The 24,341-nt window shown below is 39.6% G+C and overlaps 1 protein-coding gene across 2 annotated transcripts in view; it reads left to right on the forward strand.

The window, feature by feature from the left end:
• Positions 1–24,033, forward strand: part of LOC133880706 (ankyrin repeat-containing protein NPR4-like) — a 32,995-nt gene extending 8,962 nt beyond the window's left edge. Inside the window, exons 3-9 of one of the 2 annotated variants that reach the window (XM_062319701.1) lie at positions 69–554; positions 664–816; positions 10,714–10,812; positions 11,038–11,085; positions 11,239–11,651; positions 12,283–12,856; positions 22,936–24,033. In XM_062319701.1, coding sequence (XP_062175685.1) covers positions 69–554; positions 664–816; positions 10,714–10,812; positions 11,038–11,085; positions 11,239–11,651; positions 12,283–12,856; positions 22,936–23,018 — 1,856 coding nt within the window. In that variant the 3' untranslated portion in view covers positions 23,019–24,033. The remainder of the gene's footprint in view (positions 1–68; positions 555–663; positions 817–10,713; positions 10,813–11,037; positions 11,086–11,238; positions 11,652–12,282; positions 12,857–22,935) is intronic. The other variant, XM_062319702.1, reaches the window with a different exon arrangement.
• The last annotated feature ends 308 nt before the right edge of the window (positions 24,034–24,341 follow it).

Below are 24,341 nucleotides of genomic sequence, written 5' to 3' on the forward strand. Positions count from 1 at the left end.
TAATAATTCATGGACTGTTGGTATCAGAAACAAACTCATTTTAGTCTACATGGCTAATGGCTTGGCAGGGGAAGGCAGTATAAACAACGACCTCCTTCAGCATGAGCCCTTACGTACGGCCATCAACAATGGTGACTGGGTTTCTGCTAACGATTTCCTTAGCCGCCACGAAAATGCAAAGAGTGCAAAAATTTCAGTCAATGGACGTTCTGTTCTTCACGTGGCTGTGTTTTCAGGACATACGGAAATTGTGGAGAAGTTAGTGGAGTTAATGTCCGCAGAGGAATTAGCAATAAAAGATGATTATGGTTTGACAGCTCTAGCCCAGGCTGCTATTCTACAAAATACTCGGATGGTAGGTTGCATGATTGCGAAGAACACTCATTTGCTTAACATCCCAGACAATTTGAATCGTATTCCACTTGTAAGGGCTCTGGAGTATGGAAACATTGAAGTGGCTCGCTATCTCTACTCTGTCTCTCTGCCATTTCAAACATTAAGCGACATCGATGCTTCCATGGTTCTTACCCAGTTGATAAATCTCAATAATTTTGGTAACGTCTAAATATTCGTTCTTCTTTTGTCCGATGCTTTGAAATATTGAGTAATTTTTGTTTTTGTTAAATCAATCTCTCTCTCTCTCTCTACCGTACAACACAATAGATGTTGCTCTGCACTTGCTCCAGCGTTGCCCAGCTTCTGCTGTTGTTCCGAACAACCATCTATATAATACCCCTTTGGCCGCGTTGGCTTGGAAATCTGCAGCATTTCCGAGTGGGAACCAGCTCGTGTTTTGGAAAAAATGGATCTACGCATGTATGTATCATTTCTCTTCTTTCTTATTTACTTCTCTCTTTTTTCCAGGGTCACCTATATATAAATTAGGAAAATGCTAAAAATACTACTACGTAGGTCCCACTCTAATGTGTCTTGGGGATGTGCACTAGTAGTGCATGAATCATTTCCCTATAAATTAACATTACTGCCTGGTTTCTATCTTTTGCTCATCTCTAGTCTATCTCCATATAAGAAATGAACAACTAAATTCACCATTGAATATGTGAGACCAAATAATGTTGTCCAATAGATTCAATGATGAATTTACAAGAAGAGATAGGCAAAAAATGAGTAAGAGATGGATGTGTAACATCTCTTATAAATTAAAATGCCAAGTTTGCAAGTCTAGTCCATGAGTACTGACCTCCGAATTTGTCTTTTAGACTAATTAGTAAGCTGCATAATATAAATTTATGGACAAAAAAAAAAAAAATACAATTTAGCTCCCCAAACTACCACATTTTCTTCGGATGGTCCTTCAAACTACCAAAACCTTTGAAAAAGGCCCATTTTGGCGAAATATCTCCATAATACCCCTGTCACGTGTAATTTTTCAATTAAAAAAAAAATAAAAAAAAAATTCAAGCTCACGGTCGTTAATTTCTCTGTCAGAAACCAATAGAGGTCTTCCACAACGATGATAAACTTGCTCGTCGTTTGTAACAAAACAGAATTCAAATTGGAATCATTCATAACCTTTGAAAGATCAATATCATAGACATCGAATGATAGAAAATTAGCCATGTTCACGTTCGGAGAGGCGGGGACGAGTTTGTTGAGCTGTAGGTGTGCATCGTGTCCAACGACAATGCTAGAAAGAAGCAGTACGTTCTTCGGTCGATCTTAATATTTTTTAAAAATAAAAAAATAAAAAATAAAATTTCAATTTTTTCTAAAAAAAAATTTTCAATTATTTTTTAATGGAAAAATAACACATGGCAGGGATATTATGGAAATATTTCGTCAAAAGGAGCATTTTTTAAAGGTTTTGGTAGTTTGGAGGTCAGAGTGCAAGCTTTGGTAGTTTGGGGGTCATCCAGAGAAAGGGTGGTAGTTTGGGGGGCTAAAGGAGTACTCGAGAATTTACAACCTAGAAGCTCTTGTTCACCACAAGGTTGGATGCCATGGAGTGGCGATTTTGCAAAAAATGAAAACGCTTTATTATGGGGAAATTGAAAATTCTGAGCGAGGTTCTAATTTGCCCTAGAGGGTAGCCTGGAGTAGCTAAATCCTCATAGAACACATTTTGCCTAAGGAAGTAGGCTCGACCACTCCCTGATTTTCTCCTTTTTTTTTTTTTTTTTTCTCTCTCTCTCTCTCTCTAAAAACATTAGAATCTTTTTAACTTATTGTATTAAGGGTGTTTTATCATTGGGAGACATTGACAATTTTTTGGTAATTTAGGGGAAACATTGTCTCAATTGAAAGTTGGGAGGGATATAGTCAATTGGGTTGCAGTTTTAAGGGTGTATGTAAACTTTTCTTGTGACGTTCCACATTGCATGGGTGTGGAAATGAGGATGTTATATATATATATATATATATATATATATATATATATATATATTCGTACCCTTTTTGACACATCTTACTTTAAAGCCCTGATGACCATGAACCTATCAGAACTCTACAATTAAGCGTGCTTTTGTGAGAGTAGTACTATGATGAGTGACTTTTTAGGATGTTTGGTTCGAGGAGCCAAAAGCGGACAATAATATGTCGTTGAAGGTGGGTATCAGAGCCATTACTTAGCCTGAAATAGAGGAAACGTGCACGATTTCATGAGGTTTGCCAGCGGGGACGCTGGGTCCCAAGAATGGGTGATTGTAGCGTTCCACATTGCCTAGTTATGAGAATGAGGATATTCTTATACGTATATTCCTACTCACTTTGACAAAAGCCATTTTAAGGCCCTGATAGCCATGAACCTATCAGGACTTCGCAGTTAAGCGTGTTTCTACGAGAGTAGTACCAGGTTGGTTGACCTACTGTGAAGTTTGGTTCGGAGGAGCTAAAAGTGGATAATATTGTGTCGTTGGGGGTGGGTCATTACATTTCCCTTCTTTTTATTCACTTTTTTTTTTTGGTTTCAAGCATTTCTTCTCAAAGTTTGGTGTAAGCAACTTGCAAGTTATCCTCAACATGAGAAACATCTCGAGATTACTCTACCAAATCAGGTAAGGCAGTCACTTTGGACTTACCACCACTCTTCATAGAGGTGGTTAAAGCCATAAAATTCTCATTCTTGTCAACGGGCTTTTCTATGTCATTAGAATCTGAGTCAAATATCCCCATAGGCTGAACACCCATGGCATTGGATGCTTTGAGGCTTCTTTGCCTTCTTGGTCTTATCATTTTTTCCTTGGGAGGCTCCATTGGAGTCATCGTTGAATTTATAATAAATCTTTGAAGACTTGTTCCTACTCTTTCCCTTTTTAGTCCTATGTAACCTTCTAAATTTGTTAGCAAGTAAGGCTAGTTCCTCATCCTCAGAGAGTCTTCTTCAGAGGATTAACTTGCCTCTTTCCTAACACTCTTTCAGGCCATGTTCTTTCTTTAGGTTGAGGCACGGAGAGTTCATAATAAAAGGTAGGGTTTTACCCAACCTACATTACGAACCTCAAACACGTAGTGAATAACCACAAAACAACTAGTAGTTTAAATATAAAAATAAAACAATTGCAGTTATGAGAATCAAGCCATCAAAGCATGCATCAACAATAATCACACAACATGATATTTTGTTGACAAAGAGAACTTTCAATAATGAAAAATCTCTCTGAGGCAGTCAAACCTAGGAATCACTCCACCAATAGAAGAAATAACTACAACAGGTGGTAAAACTTACAACCCTATAATTCTACTACACAGTTTGTTGGATGACCTCCTCCTCACGTAGTCTCTACTCCAACAAATCCCATGTTGGCCAATCTTATGAGACTGCCTCCTTACCAATCCCCACCGGTAGATTTTGTTGTGTTTTTGAACTCACAGCACGTTCCTCCTTTGTTCAATCACAGCACGCTAATCCTTTGGCTTGAATGTTCTTCAAAGAGTTTCCATAAATATAAACTCTTGTTCTTTACTCAAGAACTTGTATCAAGTTCTTGGGACTTGTCTCTCAATACTCTCAATATAGTCTCTAATTTCTTGTGTCAAAGAGAAGTACCAAAGGCTGAGGCAAAGCAGTCTTTAAATAGCAATATGTTATCCTATAGTGGCGGGTACGAACATATACTTAAGGTGTTCGTACACAACTAGGTTTTCATAACCCTATCTGCCTTTCATATTCGGACATCTATCTCTGGTGTTCGGATATTTATGTTAGGGAACAATAAAATTTCCTGAACTGTTGGTGTCCAGACATCTTTCAACGAGAGAGTTAATGTCCACTTTAGTGTCCAGACTTCTCAGCTTCCCTGAAACAGTCCGTGTTCGAATATCGATCTTTGGTGTCTGAACATCTTTTCTTGTACTCGTCTTTTCATAGCAATTCTTCAACGTGTTTGACTATATACCAAAGTACAATTCTACCCCAATCTCCAAAAGTATAAAAGCATGTTTTGGACACCGAATGAACCAATCATAAAAGCTAACACATAGGTTTGAAAAGATCAAACCAGCACTTCAACCATTAGGGTCTAGGTCTTTACTCTCCTCTATGGCAGTCACTTTAGGTCTAAACCATATATATATATATATTTTTCTTGACAATTCCATGTTCAAGAAGTTTCTCACCAAGGTTAAAGCATGAATTAATAACATCATTCAATTTAGCATAAAATTTATCAAAGGTTTCATCATCCCTCATTATAATTTATTCAAATCTAGAAGTCAAAATTTGAAGTTTTGATACCTTCATGAGTGACTTCTAGAATGTCCCATGCCTCATTGGCAGTTTTACACAAGGAAATTCTCTTGAATTCATCTTGTGAAAGAGCCATAAATGTGATGTCCTGGTGGTTGTAGAGCAAAACTGTAAGCGGAAACTTTCAGTTTCCACGTGAGGTTATGATATTAGAGATGAACAATGGAATATATATATATATATATATATTTCTATAAAACAACACTAGGAATACCTTACATAACACATAAGAGCTGATTGAAATTCTTGAACAGATAAATATTCAGATGGTTTTAATTACATGTAAATGTATTCAAGAGGCATTGAATAAAAGTATGTGTCACATGTGGCACTTAAGCATACATGATTGATATAAACTGAGTTATTTATCATATTACATACACTAAAGGAAATAAACATAAACATAACTATATAAAACTAGCTCCTCTGAGACTAACAAAAGACACACAACTGATGTTCTAGTAAACATCAAAGTGGGCAAAGGGACCCTTGCCCTCAACCTTGAGACCTGCATCAAGGTTTATGTAAATATGAAATGATCATATTTACATAAGCAAACAAGTGAGTCTTCGGTTTTCATAGTATAAAATATAGTTGGTTTATTAAAGCACTTTCAATAACAAAGATAGTGAATATATATGCATATGCAACGTAGTGACCAATTAGTTTGAGTAAAGTCTTATATTTATGTTTATTCACAGTTCTCATACCAAGGGTACATACAAGCCCATTTTAGTGTATTAGATTTGTAAGCCGTTAGTTCCCATCATATAAATCTAATTGGTTTTTGGGACTTGTAGGTGTTACTCATTACTCCCCATAATCTAAACATTAAGATCAATGGTTAAACGTGCAAGTAAGAGGCTAGAACGCTTAAACATAAATCCTAAAGTAAGAACGTATTATAAGGACAATTACTCAAAATTGTCTAAACATCAAGACCAATGGTTAAATGTGATAGCAAGAGGCTACAACGCTTAAACATAAATCTTAACGTAAAGATATATCGTAAGGACAATAAAAGTAACAATGATCAATTCATGCTATTCATGAGAACATAAAGTAAACACAATCAAATCATGAAAATCTTAAGGATAATTAGGGGATAGTAAAAGAAAAAACGATCACTCATGTTATTCATGAGGATTATAAATGCAAAGACAGTAGTTGTAAAGATAATAAATGTAAGAAGCAATATATGTTTTACACATATCTTTCCTTGTTAATTTTTTAAGCTTATTGGGTCCTTAAATAACTTTTTAAAGTAAAAGAACACAATTTAAATAGTACGAGGGAATGCAAAGTGAATCATAGAATATTTACTCAAAAGCTAACATTCAAACCATATCTTGTGAGTTTTTGGACTGGATAGGGTAAAATTAATTTCAACGCTTTTTCGACCATATTAAAGAAACATTTTTTTGCATAGAAGACATACCAAAAAATTCTAGGAAGACAAGTATCACTTTGGAACTCATTTCTTGCACTTTTACTCAAGCTTTTCTCATTTACGAAAACCCACTTTGGCAGTGTATAGTGATAAAGAAGGCATCCTATTTATACAAACTTCAAAGGCCAAGATCTAAGGATCAAAAGTTGATCCAAAGGCTAGAGATTAAGTTTGAAAGGCTTGGTCTTTTTAGTCTTTGGAAGTCTTAGTCTTAAGCCTTTAGTCTTTTAACATAAAAATTCTAACCTCAATAGGCTTTAACTTGACTAACCGAAAAGGACAACTATTTTATTACTGATTTTGATTTATATTAGGACAAAAATACTCCTTGCCAGCCCCAAAATCGTAAGATGATGTGGTATCACCACAAGCTACCAAGTGGCAGTGAGTCAAAGGCATTCTCGGTAAATTTTGGATTTCTGGAATCCTACCGAAAATAGATTTTTTTGAAATTTTGTAGGTGGATATAGGACTATGAGACAAACATTCTAGACTTATGTTTGACTCAATTGAAGTTCGTTTGACCCTGTTTCTATCTATTTGAAGTTTTAGGCTCAAAAGTCAACTTTTTCTTTGAAAGAGTTTAAAACTTGATCAGAAAGTTCCTAAATTTCTGGGACATTATTAATATAATTATAAAAGCTTAATGAAATTAATTTTTTAATATTATCATTGAGTTATATAATAAATTTAGTAGACTTAAATTCCTTGGGTTTTACAATAAAGGTAATGGGTTGAGTTGATGTCCGGATGCAAACTTTGAATGACTAAAGCACACTACAAGCGACACCCCTACGGTTGCTAGGGCGTTGGACAATACACAAAACGTCTTGTGTCCTAACCCAATTGTCGAATGAACCGCCTTACTCCTCGATGACATAATGTGGTAAGATACCCTATCATAACGATTCCCCGATTTTCAACTTTAAGAACAAGGTTGAGGCATGGTTCTATCAACCGCCAACCACAAGCATGAACATGGAAGGGAAAGCTCACAACAGCCATACACATGTAAAAGCAAGAATGTAGCAGGCACCAACCACACCAATTAAAATCAAGACTCTAGCTATATCCCTAACATAATAATTTGTCACATTCGGGCATCCCCTATTAAAATAGTAGCGAACCATGGGGAAGGTATGCCAATCCATTCAAATCAATTGGAATTTTTATTGTTCTACCAATTTCATATTTTATTTATTTTCCTATTGATTATTATATAATTATGAGGAATTGATGTAGGACAAGATTTCCATCTTGTTCCCAGGAGGCTCTTATTACCGAAAGAGTCTGACTTGACATCGGAATTATTGCCAAATGGGCTCATTCAAGAACAATCTTACCGTCGGGCAAAGAGCTATGCTAAAGGATTAGTAGCAAGCCAAGATGAAGTGGTTTTATGGTTGGTACTAAACCTTAGGTTCGGACGTGTAAACTACCTTAAGGGGGACATGCTATATCGGCGGTACCAAGTGGACACGGGGACAATTACTATCCGGCATTGGAAGTGCATGAGGACAGGGCTATTAGTCAAGTCGATGCAAAGTGGGAAGCTTGAGGCCGAGATAGATATAGTGTTTCGAGGTCGAGACAACAAGGACATCCTGAGAGTATTCTGAGACCGAGACGACAAGAACATCCTGAGGCCGAGACGGCTAGAATATTCTGAGAGTATTTCAAAGTCGAGACAACTAGAATATTCCAAGATCGAGACAGCCTGAGTATCCTGACTAATATAATTAGAAGATTGCCTAGTAATAAAGATTGCTATACTGACGTAGCTAGGAGATCTTCTGAGTTGTCAATTGCCCATCAAGGAAAAGACCAAGAAGGAAGGAAGAGATTATTGACAAATCTCCTGATTCATCTTTTAAAGGAATCCCATATTTATATTTACGTTGTCGTCAAGTAATATTATAATTATTATATTTTTCCTAATATGGTAATCCTTTGGCACCAAGTATTTCCCATTAATTTGGAAATATTCCTTGGCACCAAGTATTTCCATAATATGCTTATTGTGTTTATTTCCAGTCTTAAGATATTTTATTTCCCTTTGGAAGCATTAAGGTTTTACTAAAAGTATGAGATGTTTGTAATAGAATAGGAGTGATGGCTTTGATTATCAATAAGAATTCGGTTTTTCCCCTTCAACGTGTTTATTGAATTTTGTGCTTTGAGAACAGAGCTTCTCAAACAATCGCGTCAATCGCTTTCACTACGTCAATTGGTATCAAAGCCTTGACAACCGCTCCGACAACGAAGAGTGGGGAGTGCAGGCCTATAGGGCAAAAGTCCATGCTCAAGGCCAAGGGTTTGATGATTTTGAACGCTCATTGTGGGAGATGCAACAAACTCTTGCTAGACTTAGGTTTGACGCAAAAGGTATTACTATCACAATCGGAATTGCGTCAACGAGATGCCTCGTGGCCGACCAGTTGTTGGTCATGTTCCTACACCAGAAGCTGTTACTTCTATCATGAAGAAGGAGTTGCGATTGGCATAGCAATTCACTCCATCACAACCATCCAGCTCGGTAACAAGGCTAGTAGCAGCCCATTCACCTGCCTCAGCGAAAATTATCGCCTGCCAACCGAGTTTCAGGAGGCAGAAGTGGCAATCATGTCCTAACTGACCCAATTGAACCACCTCAAAGCAACGACGCTGACGACGATATCCCCACCAGCTTACACAAATACTGCTTGCAGTGGAGGAGGTAGTGGTTCCCATCGAAGACAGCAAAGAAATAAAAGAAAATCATCAAGAAGAGGATTTTGGAGGAAACACTGCAGAAGGAGGCGAGGAGGACAAAATGCAAAAAGGCACCATCGTCATAATTACGACAAAAGAGAATGCAAATCCAAGTGGAGAAGATGGCGAGAGTCATACTAAAATTCATGGTGACTATGTTAGAGGTGAGTTTTCTAAATCTACTAAAGATGATCATGTTACTTATATTTTGCAACAATAGTCACTTGCACCACAACAAAGAGACACCACACAAACTGTGTCCCTTGAGCATACATGGTTTACCGAGGGTGCAAAATAGGCTCGGACGTCTTTCTCACTTCAAAAAGCAGAAAAAGATGTTGCAGATGCAGTTCAATTACAAACTTAGCACAACCAACGTGAACGAAAACTCGTGGTTGAGTTTTTTCGAAGTGGGGAGAAGAATGGTTGACAGAATGCGCAAGACCTTCCTTTCATGGTTGATGTGGGCGCTGTCAGGAGATAAGAAAAATTACAATCCCAACCTTAAGAGCCATCTGCCAAGCCAATTGAAGATTGTCCACCACCTTTTGAACAACACGAACAATTGATGCAAATCAATAAGGCAATAGAGGAATATGGCAAATATCTGCTCAAGTATCAAATCCTGGAGGAACAACCATGTTTCCAAGAAAACTCGAGGACGAGTTTTATGTTAGTGGGGGTGCTTGATGTAAGACAAGATTTCCATCTTGTTCCCGAGAGGCTCTTATTACCGAGAAGTTTGACTTGACATCGGGATTATTGTCAAACGGGCTTATTCAAGAACAATCTTACCATCGGGCAAAGAGCTATGCCGAAGGATTAGTAGTAAGCCGAGATGAAGTGGTTTTATGGTCGGTACCGAGCCTTAGGTTCCAATGCGTAAACTACCTTAAGGGGGACATGCTATATCGGCAGTATCAAGTGGACATGAGGATAGCTACTATCTGGCACTGGAACTATAAGAAGAAAGGGCTATTAGCCGAGTCGATGCAAAGTGGGAAGCTTAAGGCCGAGATGGATATAGTGTTCTAAGGTCGAGATGGCAAGGACATCCCGAGAGTATTCCGAGACCGAGACGACAAGAACATCCCGAGGCTGAGATAGCTAGAATATCCTGAGAGTATTCTGAAGCCGAGACGACTAGAATATTCCGAGATTGAGACGGCCCGAGTATCCCGACTAATATAATTAGAAGATTGCCTAGTAATAAAGATTTCTGTATTGACGTAGCTAGGAGATCTTTTGAATTGTCAACTGCCATCAAGGAAAAAAGCAAGAAGGAAGAGATTTTTGACAAATCTCTTGATTCCTCTTTTAGAGGAATCCCATATTTATATTTATGTTATCGTCAAGTAATATTATAGTTATTATATTTTTCCTAATATGGTAATCATTTGGCACCAAGTATTTTCCATTAATTTGGAAATATTCTTTGGCACCAAGTATTTCCATAATATGCTTATTTGTGTTTATGTCCAGTCTTAGAAGATTTTATTTCCTTTTGAAACCATTAGGGTTTTACTATAAGTATGAGATGTTTGTAATAGAATAGGAGTTGATGGTTTTTATTATCAATAAGAATTTAGTTTTTCCCCTTCAACGTGTTTGTTGAATTTGTCCTTTGAGAACACAGCTTCTCAATCACATCAATCGCTTTCGCTATGTCAGGGACAAAATTTCTATGATGAATATGAACTTAAAAGAAATTTATATTTCAATTGGTACATTGCATTTGCTTGTTTTCTTTATGGTTTATAGAATGACAAAGAGATATATAGTATTCATTCGTCATTTTTGTTGAAAGGTTTACCCATTCGATCAGCACATCCCATCACTGAAATTCAGATAGACATCCACAAGCAAAATAAACAGAAAAATGATCAAGTAAAGACTAGTGGATCAGGTATGTCATCCCCTAAACTCCCTTTCTTAAGGATTTTTATGCAACACTGAAAATCTTCGGGTTCCTTTAATGTATGTGGTACATGAGCACAATAATACTTGAATGTCACACTTAATCAAACAGAGTTTCCAATAGCATACATGATGAACAAATACTTCGATTTTCAATTTGTGCTAATAATTTTCTAACTTGTTTATGTGAGTGGGTTTCGTTTTCACTTTGCAGTGCTTTGCCTATTGTGTTGGCCAGCTTCGAATCTCCTAAAGCTCTTGGGTATATACGTCCGCTCGATTCATTTCATATCTTTGTGATAAATATCGTTAAACTTTCTTATATTCTTTTTCAATTTGTTTTTCTTTTTGCTGATCAATCAATTATTTTTCTTTTAATTTAGTTGACTTAATGACATATTGATTATTGACTTAGGAATCAAGCAAATATATGAAATGAAGTTGCTCCATCACCAAGCTCGTCAACTTCTACTTCAATTGTGCAGTCAAGTAAAGCAAATGGATGTCTATTATGTTAATAAAGCCATCTTCCAAGCCATCAAGGGAGGGGTTATTGAGTTTATTGTTGAGCTAGTGAAAGTAGATCACCAGCTTCTGTATACCTTTGATGAAATGGCAAGAAACATATTTTATTATGCTGTCCTACATCGCCAGGCTAAAATTTTTAGCCTTATATACTGGCTTGATGGGAAAAATTCAATTTCAAATGCTGTGGATACATCACGAAACACTATCTTGCACATGGCAGGGATGTTAGAACCTTCCACTAAACGTGATCGCATTGCAGGCGAAGCTTTGAAGATGCAAAGTGAACTTCAATGGTTTAAGGTCAAATCTCTTGGTCTATATTTTTCTCTGCTTAGTGCTTACACTTAAATAATTTCGATGTTTCAAGTTATTTTAAATCAAATGAAATTACTAGCCTGTAAAATAAGGGAACTTTTCCCTTTTCATGGATCGAATTTGTAAGGCATCCCACCCTTATCAAAAGGAGAGAATTCACGAGAAGTTTCATTAGACCATAATAGTCGATAATAAGTAGCCTCCCAATAGATTACGATTTCTTAATTTAAGAATTGTTGTAGTCTATTAGTTCTCCTTTTGAAGACATAATTTCACAAAGATAATGAACAATTTAGTGGGTACCTTGTAACAGATTAAAAGCCCTTGAGTTAACTTGATAAAGTTCAACTAATTAATTCAATTAAAGAGTGCAAACTAAATTGTTATTTTCTTTTTGCATATTTGCAAAACAAGGATTTCTAATCGTATATGACTTTAACAAGTTATTATAGTTCACAGTTGTAAAAGTCCATAATACATTTCTTTAAGAGATATTTATTATTTAGAAATAAGAGATTTAATGGACTGAAAGAGATGCCACAAAAGGGAGCATGAATTCATTATACTATATATTGCTTTGATTTCTATTTTCTAAGATTTTAGTCAATAAATGCAGGAGGTGGAGAGAATTTGCCCTCCTATAGATAAAGAATTTCGAAATAATATGATGATGACAGCCAGAGAACTTTTTACTCATAACCACAAGGACATGGTGAAGGAAGGAGAGAAATGGATGAAGGACACAGCAAGTTCTTGTACAGTGGTAGGAGCTCTCATTATTACCATTATGTTTACCGCAGCATTCACTGTTCCAGGTGGTAACAATCAAAATACTGGGTTCCCAATGTTCAAAGATAAAAAATTATTTACTGTCTTTATCATATCAGATGCATTATCACTCTTTTCTTCGTCAACTTCAGTATTAGTCTTTCTGGGAATCCTTACATCGCGTTATGCAGAAGAAGATTTTCTACGATCCTTGCCTACAAAGATGATAACAGGACTTTCTACTCTTTTCTTCTCTATTGCAACTATGATGATCGCCTTTTGTGCTGGTCTTTTCATTATGCTTCCCGAAAAATCATGGATGGTCATTCCGGTCATTTGCCTTGCTAGTGTTACGGTCATCCTATTCGGTTTTATGCAGTTTCCCATTCTTTTCGACATGATCAAGTCAACATATGGACCAGGTATCTTCGATAGGAAAATGAAACGTTTGTTTTAAGTAATTTATTTTGATAGTTGGGTTACTAAAGATAATACGAGTTTAGAATGAACAATTTGTGATCATTCAGCTGGTGATGTATTAAGCATATATTGGTTTAACTCTCCGGTAATTGATTAATCATATATCCTTCTTAGTTTTGTTTTTCTTTTTATATTTATATTTCCATTGAATTTAAAAACTTCTACCTGCAAATCTCAAATGTAACAAATGGATCGAGTACATATCTATTCCTTTTCAAGGAGGATAAGTTCCAAGAGCAATCATATTTATCATTGAATTTAATTAGGGATGTTAAAACAGTTTCTGGTTTGGTCACGCAAGCTTCTGAAAAATTACTGTTGTCCTTTTCCTACAAAAGAGTAACCTTGGTAAGGATACTTTCTAGGGGTGCCAACTGGTCCCACTCCGATGCTTAAGTCAATTATTTGGATAATCTGTATAAATGCCTCAATCACAATAATTTTAGCTAGGGAAATACATGAAGGTTGGTTTGTATTTATAGTGAAGGGCAGAGTCGGTTTTCCTAAAACATGGCGGGAATTGGCTCTTTGATCGTGGGTCTTCATTTTCGGAATGTGGGTCTTCGCATCTTCTGGGACATGGGCTTCCAAGTGTCGGATGGGTGTGTCTCCTTGTATCTATATCATGTGCACCCATGTTCTGGGGCATGATTGCCCAGGATGTGGGCCGGAACGTGTTTGAGACATGTCCCATGTTAATGTTTGATTGGCTGCATTCTGTTGACAAAAATCACTATTATGTAATGTTGCTACTTTCATAGGGATGCCGTTTAGTTCAGAGTCTTCAAGATATTCAGAGTTTGTTTCTCTGATATAGAAAGAGCCTCATTATGACAAGATCAGTGTCACAAGCATCAAGAAGGAATTTCCAGACTCCAAAAAGACGCTGCAATGTCTATAGCTCAGCAATTGTCGGATCCTGAGTTTATCGTCCTAACCGCCTAGTGAAACGCTTGGACACTCATCAAGTCAGTAACATAAGTAATGATGCTTTTTAACAGGGATTCCACTATTCAGAGTGCTTCAGAAAATTCTGCACAGTTTGCAAGACAGAAAATGCGATTACCTGTCAGTCGTCCGGACGACGTGTCTTTCCGTTTGGACACCCAGCTGTCCAAAGCTCTAGCCGTCCAGAAGACGTGTCATACCGTCCGGACGCCCTCAAACTAAAGCATCATTCGTCCGGATGACGTGGACTTCCGTTCGGACCCTCCACTGTATCGAGAAGCTTCTGTTCCAGCTTTCATCCGTCCGAACGACTCAACAGCCCGTCCAGATGCTTTTCAGTATTCAACCAAGCTTCATATTCTTTCCAAAATCAAATATGGGAAGATTACTGCAACCGTTCGGACGACGTGGATTCCTGTACGGACGCGCTTCTCTTTAAGGCAAGAATCGCAATTCAAATACAACCGTTTGGACGTCGGTCAGCATGGTCCGGACGCGCGTTCAACAGATATGGAAACTGCGTATTCAACTTCAATCGTCTGGACGCCTGCCTATCATGGTCCAGATGCGCGCTTAACAGATATGGAAATTACGTGTTTTGAAGATTAATCGTCCGGACGACCTTCCTCATGGTTCGGATGCGCTAAGCCTTAATAAGGAAAATGCTTGTTGTGGACGTACGACCGTTCGGACAATAGTACCTCACCGTCCGAACGCCGCTCTCAAACAGGAAAGATTTTCAACGAAACTCTTAGAAATTTTGGTTGCACAGTTGTCCGTCCGGACGACCCATGTCCAACGTCCGGACGGCGCTCGGATTTATCAAAGCAGTCGCCCTGTTGAACCCTTAGCCTATAAATAGAGGCCCCTGGGCATTGAGAACTAGTACTGAATTCCACTAGTGCTCAGAGAGTTATTTTGTGAGGTCATTGAGCTAATTTGTTCTTGTTAGTATTTTGGCCTCATTCTGTTTGGACAAAATCACTTATGTGTAAAGATGCTGTAAACAGGGAAGATTGATAGAAGATTTCAGATTCCCTGTCAGCCGTCTGGACGACGTGTCATCCTGTCTGGACACCCATCTGTCCACTGATCATCCGTCCGGACGACCTTTCATTCCGTCCGGACGCCAGACAGACCAGCATCATCCTTCCGGACGAAGTGTTCTTTCTGTCCTGACCCTCCACTGTATCAAGAAGCTTCTGTTCTAGCTTGCATCCGTTCGGACGTCTCAGCAGCCCGTCCGGACGCCCATCAGTAATTGATCAGCTTCAGATTCTTTCCAAGTTCAGAATAAGGGAAGATTGATACACCGTCCGGACGATGTGGTTTCCCGTCCAGACGCACTCATAAATAAGGCAAGAATTGCAATTCAAATATCACCTTCCGGACGTCAGTCAGCCTTGGTCCAGACGCGCGTGCAACTAATATGGAAATTGCCGATTCGACTTCAACCATCTGAACGCCTTCCCCTCATGGTCCGGACACACACATTGCAGATATAGAAATTGCGTGTTGAAGAATTGCCGTCCGGACGTTCTTCCCCCATGGTCCGGACGCGTGAAGCCTTATATGGAAATTACTTGCAGCAGACATGCGACCGTCTGGACGTTAGTGTCTTATCGTCCAGACGCGGCTCTTAAACAGGAAAGATTTTCAGCGAAATTTTCGAAAAATCCTATCTCACTGTTGCCTGTCCGGACGGTGTCTCTTAAACAAGAAAGATTTTCAGCAAAATTTTGGAAAAATCCTGTCTCACTGTTGCCCGTCCGGACGGCCCAGGTTCACATTCCGGACTGTGTCCGTACATTTTTCAGCAGTCGCCCATTTTGCACCTCAGCCTATAAATAGAGGCCCATGGGCATTGAGAATTGTAAGAATTCGATATTGAATTCCACAAGTGCTCAGAGATGTAACTTTTCCTCTGAAGCTATTGCAAGTGTGCTGTTCCTGCGCTACATCTGAAGTCTATCTTAGAGGTTGGCTCTAAGATAAATGATTCCATTGAAGACCCCTTTAGGTAGGAGACCTGGTTGGGAAGCGTTCGTGTTGGGTTACACGTTAGAGAGCAAGGTACGACCACTGCATCGGGTATATGTGAGTGCTACTATCTTGTATCTAGCTTTGTCTTCTGAATAGTGGAATTCCTGGATTTGGCTACCCTGGAGTGGTTTTTCTCTTGATTGAGTTTTCACTTCGTCAACAAAAATCTACGTGTTGTTTTAATTTCCGCATTGTTATTTTTGTTGCACACTTTGCACACACTTGTTGTTTATTTAGAAGTCAATTTCATTTTTCAGTTCTCTCTGAAGCCGTTGCTGTGTGTGCTGCGCTTAAACTGAAGTCTATCTTAGGGGTTGGCCCCAAGGTAAAGGATTCCATTGAAGACCTCTTCAAGTAGGAGACATGGTTGGGAGGCGTTCATGTTGGGTTATACGTTAGAGAGCAAGGTACGACCACTACATCAGGGGTATGGGAGTGTTACTGCTTTGTATCTAGCTTTGTCTTCTGAATAGTGGATATCCTAGGTTTGGCTGCCCCGGAGTAGTTTTTCTCTTAATTGAGTTTCCACTTCGTCAACAAAATATTTGTCTCCTTTAATTCTGCATTTAATATTTTGTTGTACACTGTTCACACACACTGTTAATTAGAAGTCCAATATTTTTCATCCGGGATATCTCGAAGCCTCGATCTTCTTATGACTTTTCATGGGTTGTTTCCTGCTGGGCTTGGTTAGTTTATACGATGGATCAGGCGGTTCAACCCATGGGCTCGGGCGAGGAGCCTAGTCGATGGGCCCGATTAAAGGCCTTCTTTAGGGCTGTGATTAATCAATGGGTCGAGTTGGGCTTCCAGGCACGTTTACTAATTAGTGGGAATATTTCCAAACAATTACCCCCCAATCCCTCTTATACAAGATGGTTTTCGTTTAAAGGAATTTTATTTTATAAAAATGGATTTTTTTCGAGCTTTGTCAATCAATCGGTTGGCTTGTCAATTACTTTGAGCTTCGTGAGTAGGCTTGTCAATCAGTCAGTCGGTCAATTTGTCAGTTACCTCGGGCTTTAAACCGTTGAATGCCTCAGTTTTTGACTTCGTGTGGCATCCGCGTATGAGCTGTCATCTTTGTATGACGCATCGATTCTCGGTTTACTCGGCCAAGCTATCATCTTTGTACGACGCTTCGATTCCTAGTTTTTGCGTGGCTTCTGTGTGACACTTAGAATCCAGAGTCTCGATATGCATCATTGATTAAAAGCTCCAGCTTTTGGTTTTCCAGGGAAGGCTCTATATAAACCTTCCTATTCCTCTCATTTTGTTTCATCTCTCTCAAACTCTCTCAACTCTTTTGGTGCTCCTTGTCTCTAGCGATTTCTCCCTTTTCCTACCACTTTTTCTTCAATTCAATGATAGAATGGCTTCCAGTTATGACTTCGACAACGACAGCGCCGGGGAGCATCCTTCGGTTTTGATTCCACAAGAGAGTAGGTTGAAAGCGAAAGTGACATCGGTCGACGAAGGTCGTCTTCACCACAACTGAAAAACAAAATTGACTTCTAAAAATAAAGTGTGTGCATAAGTGTCAACAAAAATTAAAGCACAACGGAAAATAAATGACACAGAGATTTTTGTTGACGAAGTGGAAGCTCAGTTAAGAGAAAAACCACTCCGGAGCAGCCAAACCCAAGAATTTCACTATTCAGAAGACAAAGCTAGATACAAGACCGTAACACTCACATATACCCAATGCAGTGGTCGTATCTTGATCTCTGACGTGTAACCCAAAACGAACGCTTCCCAACCAGGTTCACCTACCTGAAGGGGTCTTCAATGGAACTCCTTACCTTAGAGCCGACCTCTAAGATAGACTTTGATTTAAGCGTGGCAACAACACACTTAATAATGCTTCAGAGGGATTGATAACTTCTCTGAGCTTCTAATAGAATTCACACCGAATTCTTGCAGTTCTCAATGCCTAGGGGCTTCTATTTATAGGCTAAGGTGCAGAATGGGCGACTGCAGTAATATGTACGGACGCCGTCTGGACGGTGACTCTGGGCCGTCTGGACGGGCAACAGTGCGACAGGATTTTCCAAAAATTTCTCTGAAAATCTTTCCCGTATAAGAACATCGACCAGATGGGATGGCTCGATCATCCGGACGGACGCACGTCCGCGGTAAGTAATTTCCATACAAGGCTTTTGGGCGTCCGGACCATGGGGGAGGAACGTCCGGACGGCTGATCTTCAACACTCAATTTCCATAACTGATGTGCGAGCGTCCGGACCATGAGAGACAGACGTCCGGACGGTTGAAGTCGAATCGGCAGTTACCATATACGATGCACCAGCGTCCGGACCAAAACTATCAGAAGTCCGGACTGTCAATTTTGAACTGCGATTCTTACCTTATGGAGACACGCGTCCGGACGGGATACCACATCGTCCGGACGGTTGATTGATCTTCCCTTTCTTGGAACTTGGAAAGAATCAGTGAACCGTTCGAGAACTGATAGGCGTTCGGACGTGCTGCTGAAGCGTCCGAACGGAGCAAGCTGGAACAGAAACTTCTCAATACAGTGTAGGGGTCCGGAAGGAATGAGCACGTAGTCCGGACGGATGATGCTTATCTGTCTGGTGTCCAGACGGGATGACATGTCGTCCAGACGGATAGAACAGTGGACAGAGGGAGTCCGGACGGGATGACACATCATCCGGACGGCTGACAGGGAATCTTGAAATTCTTCTGACTTGCAGGTAGAATCACTCTGAAAGTGGAATCCCTTTGTATAACATCTTTTACATATAAGTGATTTTGCCCAAACACTGAATATGGCCAAAATACTAACAACAACTATGACATTCCTCCTTCTGTCTGACTACACTTCCAAGATCCGGCCACTCATACCATCAATTGTGGCGAGGTGGAGATATTTGAAAGGATGCTGATGGTGGGGCTTCGGCTCCCATTTCTAGCTTTCGCTCGGGAGCTGGTAACCTTCTTAGGAGTTACTCCGACGCAAATTGTGCCAAACGGTTGGAGGTATCTCTTTGCCACCTTTATTCTATGGCAAACTGGGATTGATGAACGGATGACAATTTCAGAATTCTTCAATATCTTTTGGCCAGCCTTCAAGCGGAATGGGACGGTGGAGTTCTCGGTTCGGGTGTAGCCGATTTTTATCTACCTCGGTTGGGCTTACTCCGACTACAAACATTGGCGGCAGCAAACTTTTTGAGTCCTGGATAACTTAGCCGAGCTGCAAGTTGATGGGGGATGCTATAAAGGCAGGGGATGGCGGCACCCGAGGCAACGGCTAGAGGATCAAAACGGCGGCTGGCTAAGAGGAAAACTCGTACACTTGAGGCAGGAGGGGGCAATGAGGCCGCAAAAAGGCCCAAACTTGCTGATATGAACCGGCAGTTGTGGGATCTCATAGCTAATTTGGAGGCTTGTTACGTCCACTCGAGGATCACATTCCGAATCCTCTTGTGTCCTCTGAAAAGGATTTTTCAGATCGGGAGGAGGTTGCCCATGTGGACTCTGACTTTGTGCTTGTCTCGAATGACTCCGAGTCTGAAGATCCAAAAATCGTGCCTTTGGCTAGAAAGGCGAGGGTAACTCTCTCTCCTTCCCCTTTGTTTGATTGGAAGTTTTTCTTTACTACACCATCTTTTGGAGCAAAGATTTTTGCAGGTCCCTCGAATCTAGTAGCGTTTCTTATCGAGGAGATGCCCGGGGTCTCAGAGGTTCAGACCACAACTCTGGAAACTGTACATACCTCGGTCATAGAGGAGTTGAGAGTGTTTCCAGAGATCTTGTGAACTTGCAAACTTCGGCTATAGAAGAACCGGGGGTCGGAAACATTGAGGGATCTCCCACCAAATGTGGAGATGGAGGAACCGAGGAATGTTCCATCGAACTTAGGGGTAGAAGAATTGAAGGGTCCTCTGCTGAGCTTGGAGGAAGAAGAAGCGAGGGACTTCATAGACTTTAGGAGTGGAAGGTCCGAGGGATCCCCCATTGATCCCAGAGGTGGAGGGTCCGAGAGCATCGAATTTCAGGACAGGGGGAGGAGGCTTTACCGGCAGGGTCTCATCCTTTTTCTCTGTTAGGAGGTGGGCTTTCGGGATTTGTAAGCTCTGTTGGGACGAGTAATTCCGGGAGGGGGTTGCCGATCCAATCCTTGGTGGACGGCATACGAGGGGACCCAATGGAGGCTAAAAGGGCTGTCATCCCAGATAACTTTCTCCAAGGAAAACATATTTGGCCGATGTTCTCTTGAGATATATTCAGTGACATCCTTGTTCACCAACAGGTTGCGGTGATAAATAAATACACTTCTCATTTTAACAAGTGTGTGCGAAAAGTGTGCAACAAAATATCAAAATGAGAAATTAAAAGAGACAGATATTTTGTTGACGAAGTGGAAACTCAGTTAAGAGAAAAACTACTCTGGGGTAGCCAAACCTAAGATACCCACTATTCAGAAGACAAGACTAGTTACAAAGTAGTAGGACTCGAATATAACCTTATGCAGTGGTCGTACCTTGAACTCTGACATGTAACCCAATACAAATGCCTCCCAACCAGGTCTCCTACCTGAAAGGGTTTTCAATGAAATCCTTTACCTTAGGGCCAATCCCTAAGATAGACTTCAATTTAGCTCAGCAACAGCATACAACAGCAATGACTTAAGAGAGACTAACTTAGCACAATAACTCTAAAATATAACTCTTTAAGCATTACGGAATTCAATACCGAATTCTTACAATTCTCAGGCTTAGGGGCCTCTATTTATAGGCTGCAGGTTCAAATGAATGTTTGGCTTGAAATACCTAGGAGCCGTCCAGACGGTAGACATAAGTGTCTGGATGGACAATTGTGTGATCGATTTTCCAAATTTCGCAGAAATTCTTTCCTGAATTGAGCCGTATCCAGACAGTGTTGCCTTGTCGTCTAGACGGTTGCACTTTAGCTGCACATTATTTTTATATCAAGGCTTGGTGCATCCAGACCATAGGATCTGTCGTCCAGATAGTTGATTTAATGCACAAAATTTCCATATATGATGCTCGCTCATTTGGACCATGAAGACTGACATCCGGACGTTTGAATTTTGAATGCACGGCTTGCCTTATGAATGAGCGCGTCTAAACGGTTGCAGCTATCTTCCCAAATCTGTGTTTTGGAAAGAAATCCCATAGCTGATAGAACACTGAGTGGTGTCCAGATGTGCTACTGAAACATCCGGACGGATGCAAGATGGAACAAAAAGTTCTCGTCGTCCGGAAGGTTCGAATGAAAAGTTCTCGTCGTCCAGACGGATGATGCTTAGATAGTTGAGCGTCTGGATGGTATATCACGTCGTCCAGACGGTTGCAAGGGAACTGAATTTAACTACCTTGAAATCTTCATAGAGTCTTCTTGAAGCACATAACAGAAGTGTAGATTCTGGATAAAGTAGCTTCCCTGTATAAAAGCATCATTACATAGAAGTGACTTTGTCCAACAGAATGAAGCCAATTACACACCAACAAACTTCCCCTTTGGCCATTTTGGGACAAAAATACTTGATTGGTTCAGAATTACAATCCCGGTCCAAATCAAAATTACTCCCCCTTTTTGTCACAATTGGACAAAGGGTAAAACAAAGTAAAGGGAAAAATCACATAGAAATTACTCCCCCTAAATGTCTCAGAAGGACAAGGGTAAATAGAGTAATAATATCCAAGAGTTTATAATGTTTAGCTGATTATCCAAATAAAAGAACAGCCAAAGTGTCTCAAAATACACCCAAGCAAAAAAAATCAAGATGCATCAGCCATAGGTGCATCATCCTCATCATCACTCTTGGACAGTTGATGATGCTTGAGACACTTTGTGACGACCTTTTTTTTTTTTTTTTTTTTTTTTTTTTTTTTTTGTAAACATACAAACGGATCTTCACAGTGACGCGACTAGATGTTGCTCAGCCAACATATGGCACATGCCCCATAACATGCACCTGATAATCAGAGTTATATCTAACAACGGAATATAATAATCAATGTGCAGCAGAATACATATCATAAGGGGAAATACAACTAATACATAACAGTTAATTACAACAAGAGCCATTTACAAGTCTATCTATTTAAGACTTATAAAACATATTACATTGACTATATACTAAAATACAGGCTCAACAAATTATAACAAAACTAAGAGCTTAACATATGTAAATTAAAGGGCTTCAATGTGTAACATTCAGCACTTATCATGAACTTCACGCCTTATTAAGAAAGTCTTCACACACACATGCATTGCATGAGTTGAGTAATCTATTCTAATTTTCTGTCTATAGGAAAATTTTGTGTTGATTGAACTCTGAACTCTCTTTTATATCTCTGCATAGTTTTGAGATGCTATTTAACTATTTTATCAGTTGACTATACATGCATGCTCTGAAAAAACATTTTTATGCAATTTTTCCTTCAGTTTCTATTTTTTAGTGTAAAGCATCCGAAGAGTCTCTCTTTACGTCTGGACGGATGCGGCTCAGGTGTCCGGACGGTAAGGTTACATGTACGGATGCGCGCGGCCTGTTGCATTCTTATGTGGCAACGCGCGTCCGGACGGGTTAGTGAGCTGTCCAGACGAGGACCCCACAGGTTAAAAATCAAGTTTTAACCTAGCCACCTCATATCTATTTTGTCCCCACTCGATTTCTCTTCATTTTTTTTGGATTCTAGTGCGTGTTTCTCGTGGGTTTTTGCATTATCTCAACCTATTTTGTCCATTTGTGCATTTTTCTCTTCCCTCCAGGTACTTTCTCAATTCTTGTTATTCTTTTCAATGTTTTGATAACTGTTAGAATATTGAATATATTGGGAAATGTTTTTGATTGCATCTGCTGTGTTTGGACTTTATGTTTCGGTATTATTTTGGATTGTATTGTGATATTTGCTGGTTGTAACTTTTGGAAAAGTTCATTTTACTGCTGTTATAATGTCGGATTTTCTTTTGGAACTAACAAGAATCTAATCTTTTTGAGATTATTTTTGGCAAATCTTGTTGGTTATTTTTGCAGAAACATGTCTGCTGGTAGTCCACAACGCAGAGTCCGACAGAGGACAGATGGGGATTTGGCAGCCCCGAGAGCCAAAATTATGAATAGAACTTTCATTTCTAAATGGAACGTTGTTCATGCAGATATTATGGTGGCTCCTCTGGATATTATCCACAACATTATCTAGACCTACCACTGGGGCTACCTCCACAACTGTGCCTATGTAGTCCTCATCAAATTGGTCCGACTTTTTTATGCCAATCTTGAGGTCGTGCAAGATGATGGCTGCGGGTTGGTTCTTCAGTCCTCTATGGACAAACATATTATTATGGTTGATCCTCAAGTTATCAGCCAGATCATTGGGGTACCCATGCTCTAGCTGCCTACCAGCCCATATAATGAGGTCGTCTTGCCTCCTTCTCTGGATGATCTCAAAGAATTTTTCCAGGCTATCCCTCAGGGTGAGAAGCGTGCCACTTCCATCAGGATCAGTGCCCTGTCTGCTCCACACCGCATGCTCTCCAAGATCATCCTGCACAATATATGGCCTGTTACTAGGCGCAATGACCTCATTCTGAAGAAGGCACAATTTGTTTATGTCGTCTGCTTATGCTTGCCCTTCTGCCTATGCAAGCATATATTGGGAGTTATCCTAGAGGCTCGTGATGAGGGCAATACTGGTCTTCCTTTTGGCTGTCTGCTCACTCAGATCATTTTGTAGTCAGGCATCAGTGTCACTGGCGAGCCCAAGATGAAGATTCAGAACCCCATCAGGAAGTAGACGCTGATGAAGTCCAATGCCCAACTGAGGCGAGATGATCAGGATGATGAACCACAACCCCATCCTATCCATGTAGTTGTACCTGATATGGCATCCTCTTCTCCGACTGCTCCTCCACCCCCACAACAGGATGGCGGCTATGCTAAGATATTTGGAGGCTTTGATTGCACTACAGGGTGGTATGAGCTCTATGTAGCTAGCACTTTCATCTTTGCAGTAGGAGGTTCACTCGATCAACCTCCATGTGGAGCAGAGCCAGCTGGAGATCCAGAAGTGTGTAATGTCCAAGAAAATATTTAATGGGTTTATTAAGACTAAATAAAAATAAGTCTATCTAGCGTGGTAAAATAAAACAAAGTGTTTTATTTTTATCCTATGGACTTGTAAATAGTAGCCATGAAAAGAAAATATAATTGATATTTTTAAAGTTCAAAGAAAATAAAATATAAAATAAAATAGAAAAGTAGATGAATTAGAAATAGAAATAGAAAAGAAAATAAGTTAGGAAAGAAATAGAAATAATAGAATAAAAATAATAAAAGATAAATGAAGTGAGAGAAACTAACCAAATAAATTTGAGATTAAATAATGAATTGGAAAACAAAACTGTCGACCAATGAAAGAGCAAAAGGAGGGTGTACAAAAT

The sequence above is a fragment of the Alnus glutinosa genome, chromosome 10 (genome assembly GCF_958979055.1).
Source record: "Alnus glutinosa chromosome 10, dhAlnGlut1.1, whole genome shotgun sequence".
In the NCBI taxonomy this organism is placed as follows: domain Eukaryota; kingdom Viridiplantae; phylum Streptophyta; class Magnoliopsida; order Fagales; family Betulaceae; genus Alnus; species Alnus glutinosa.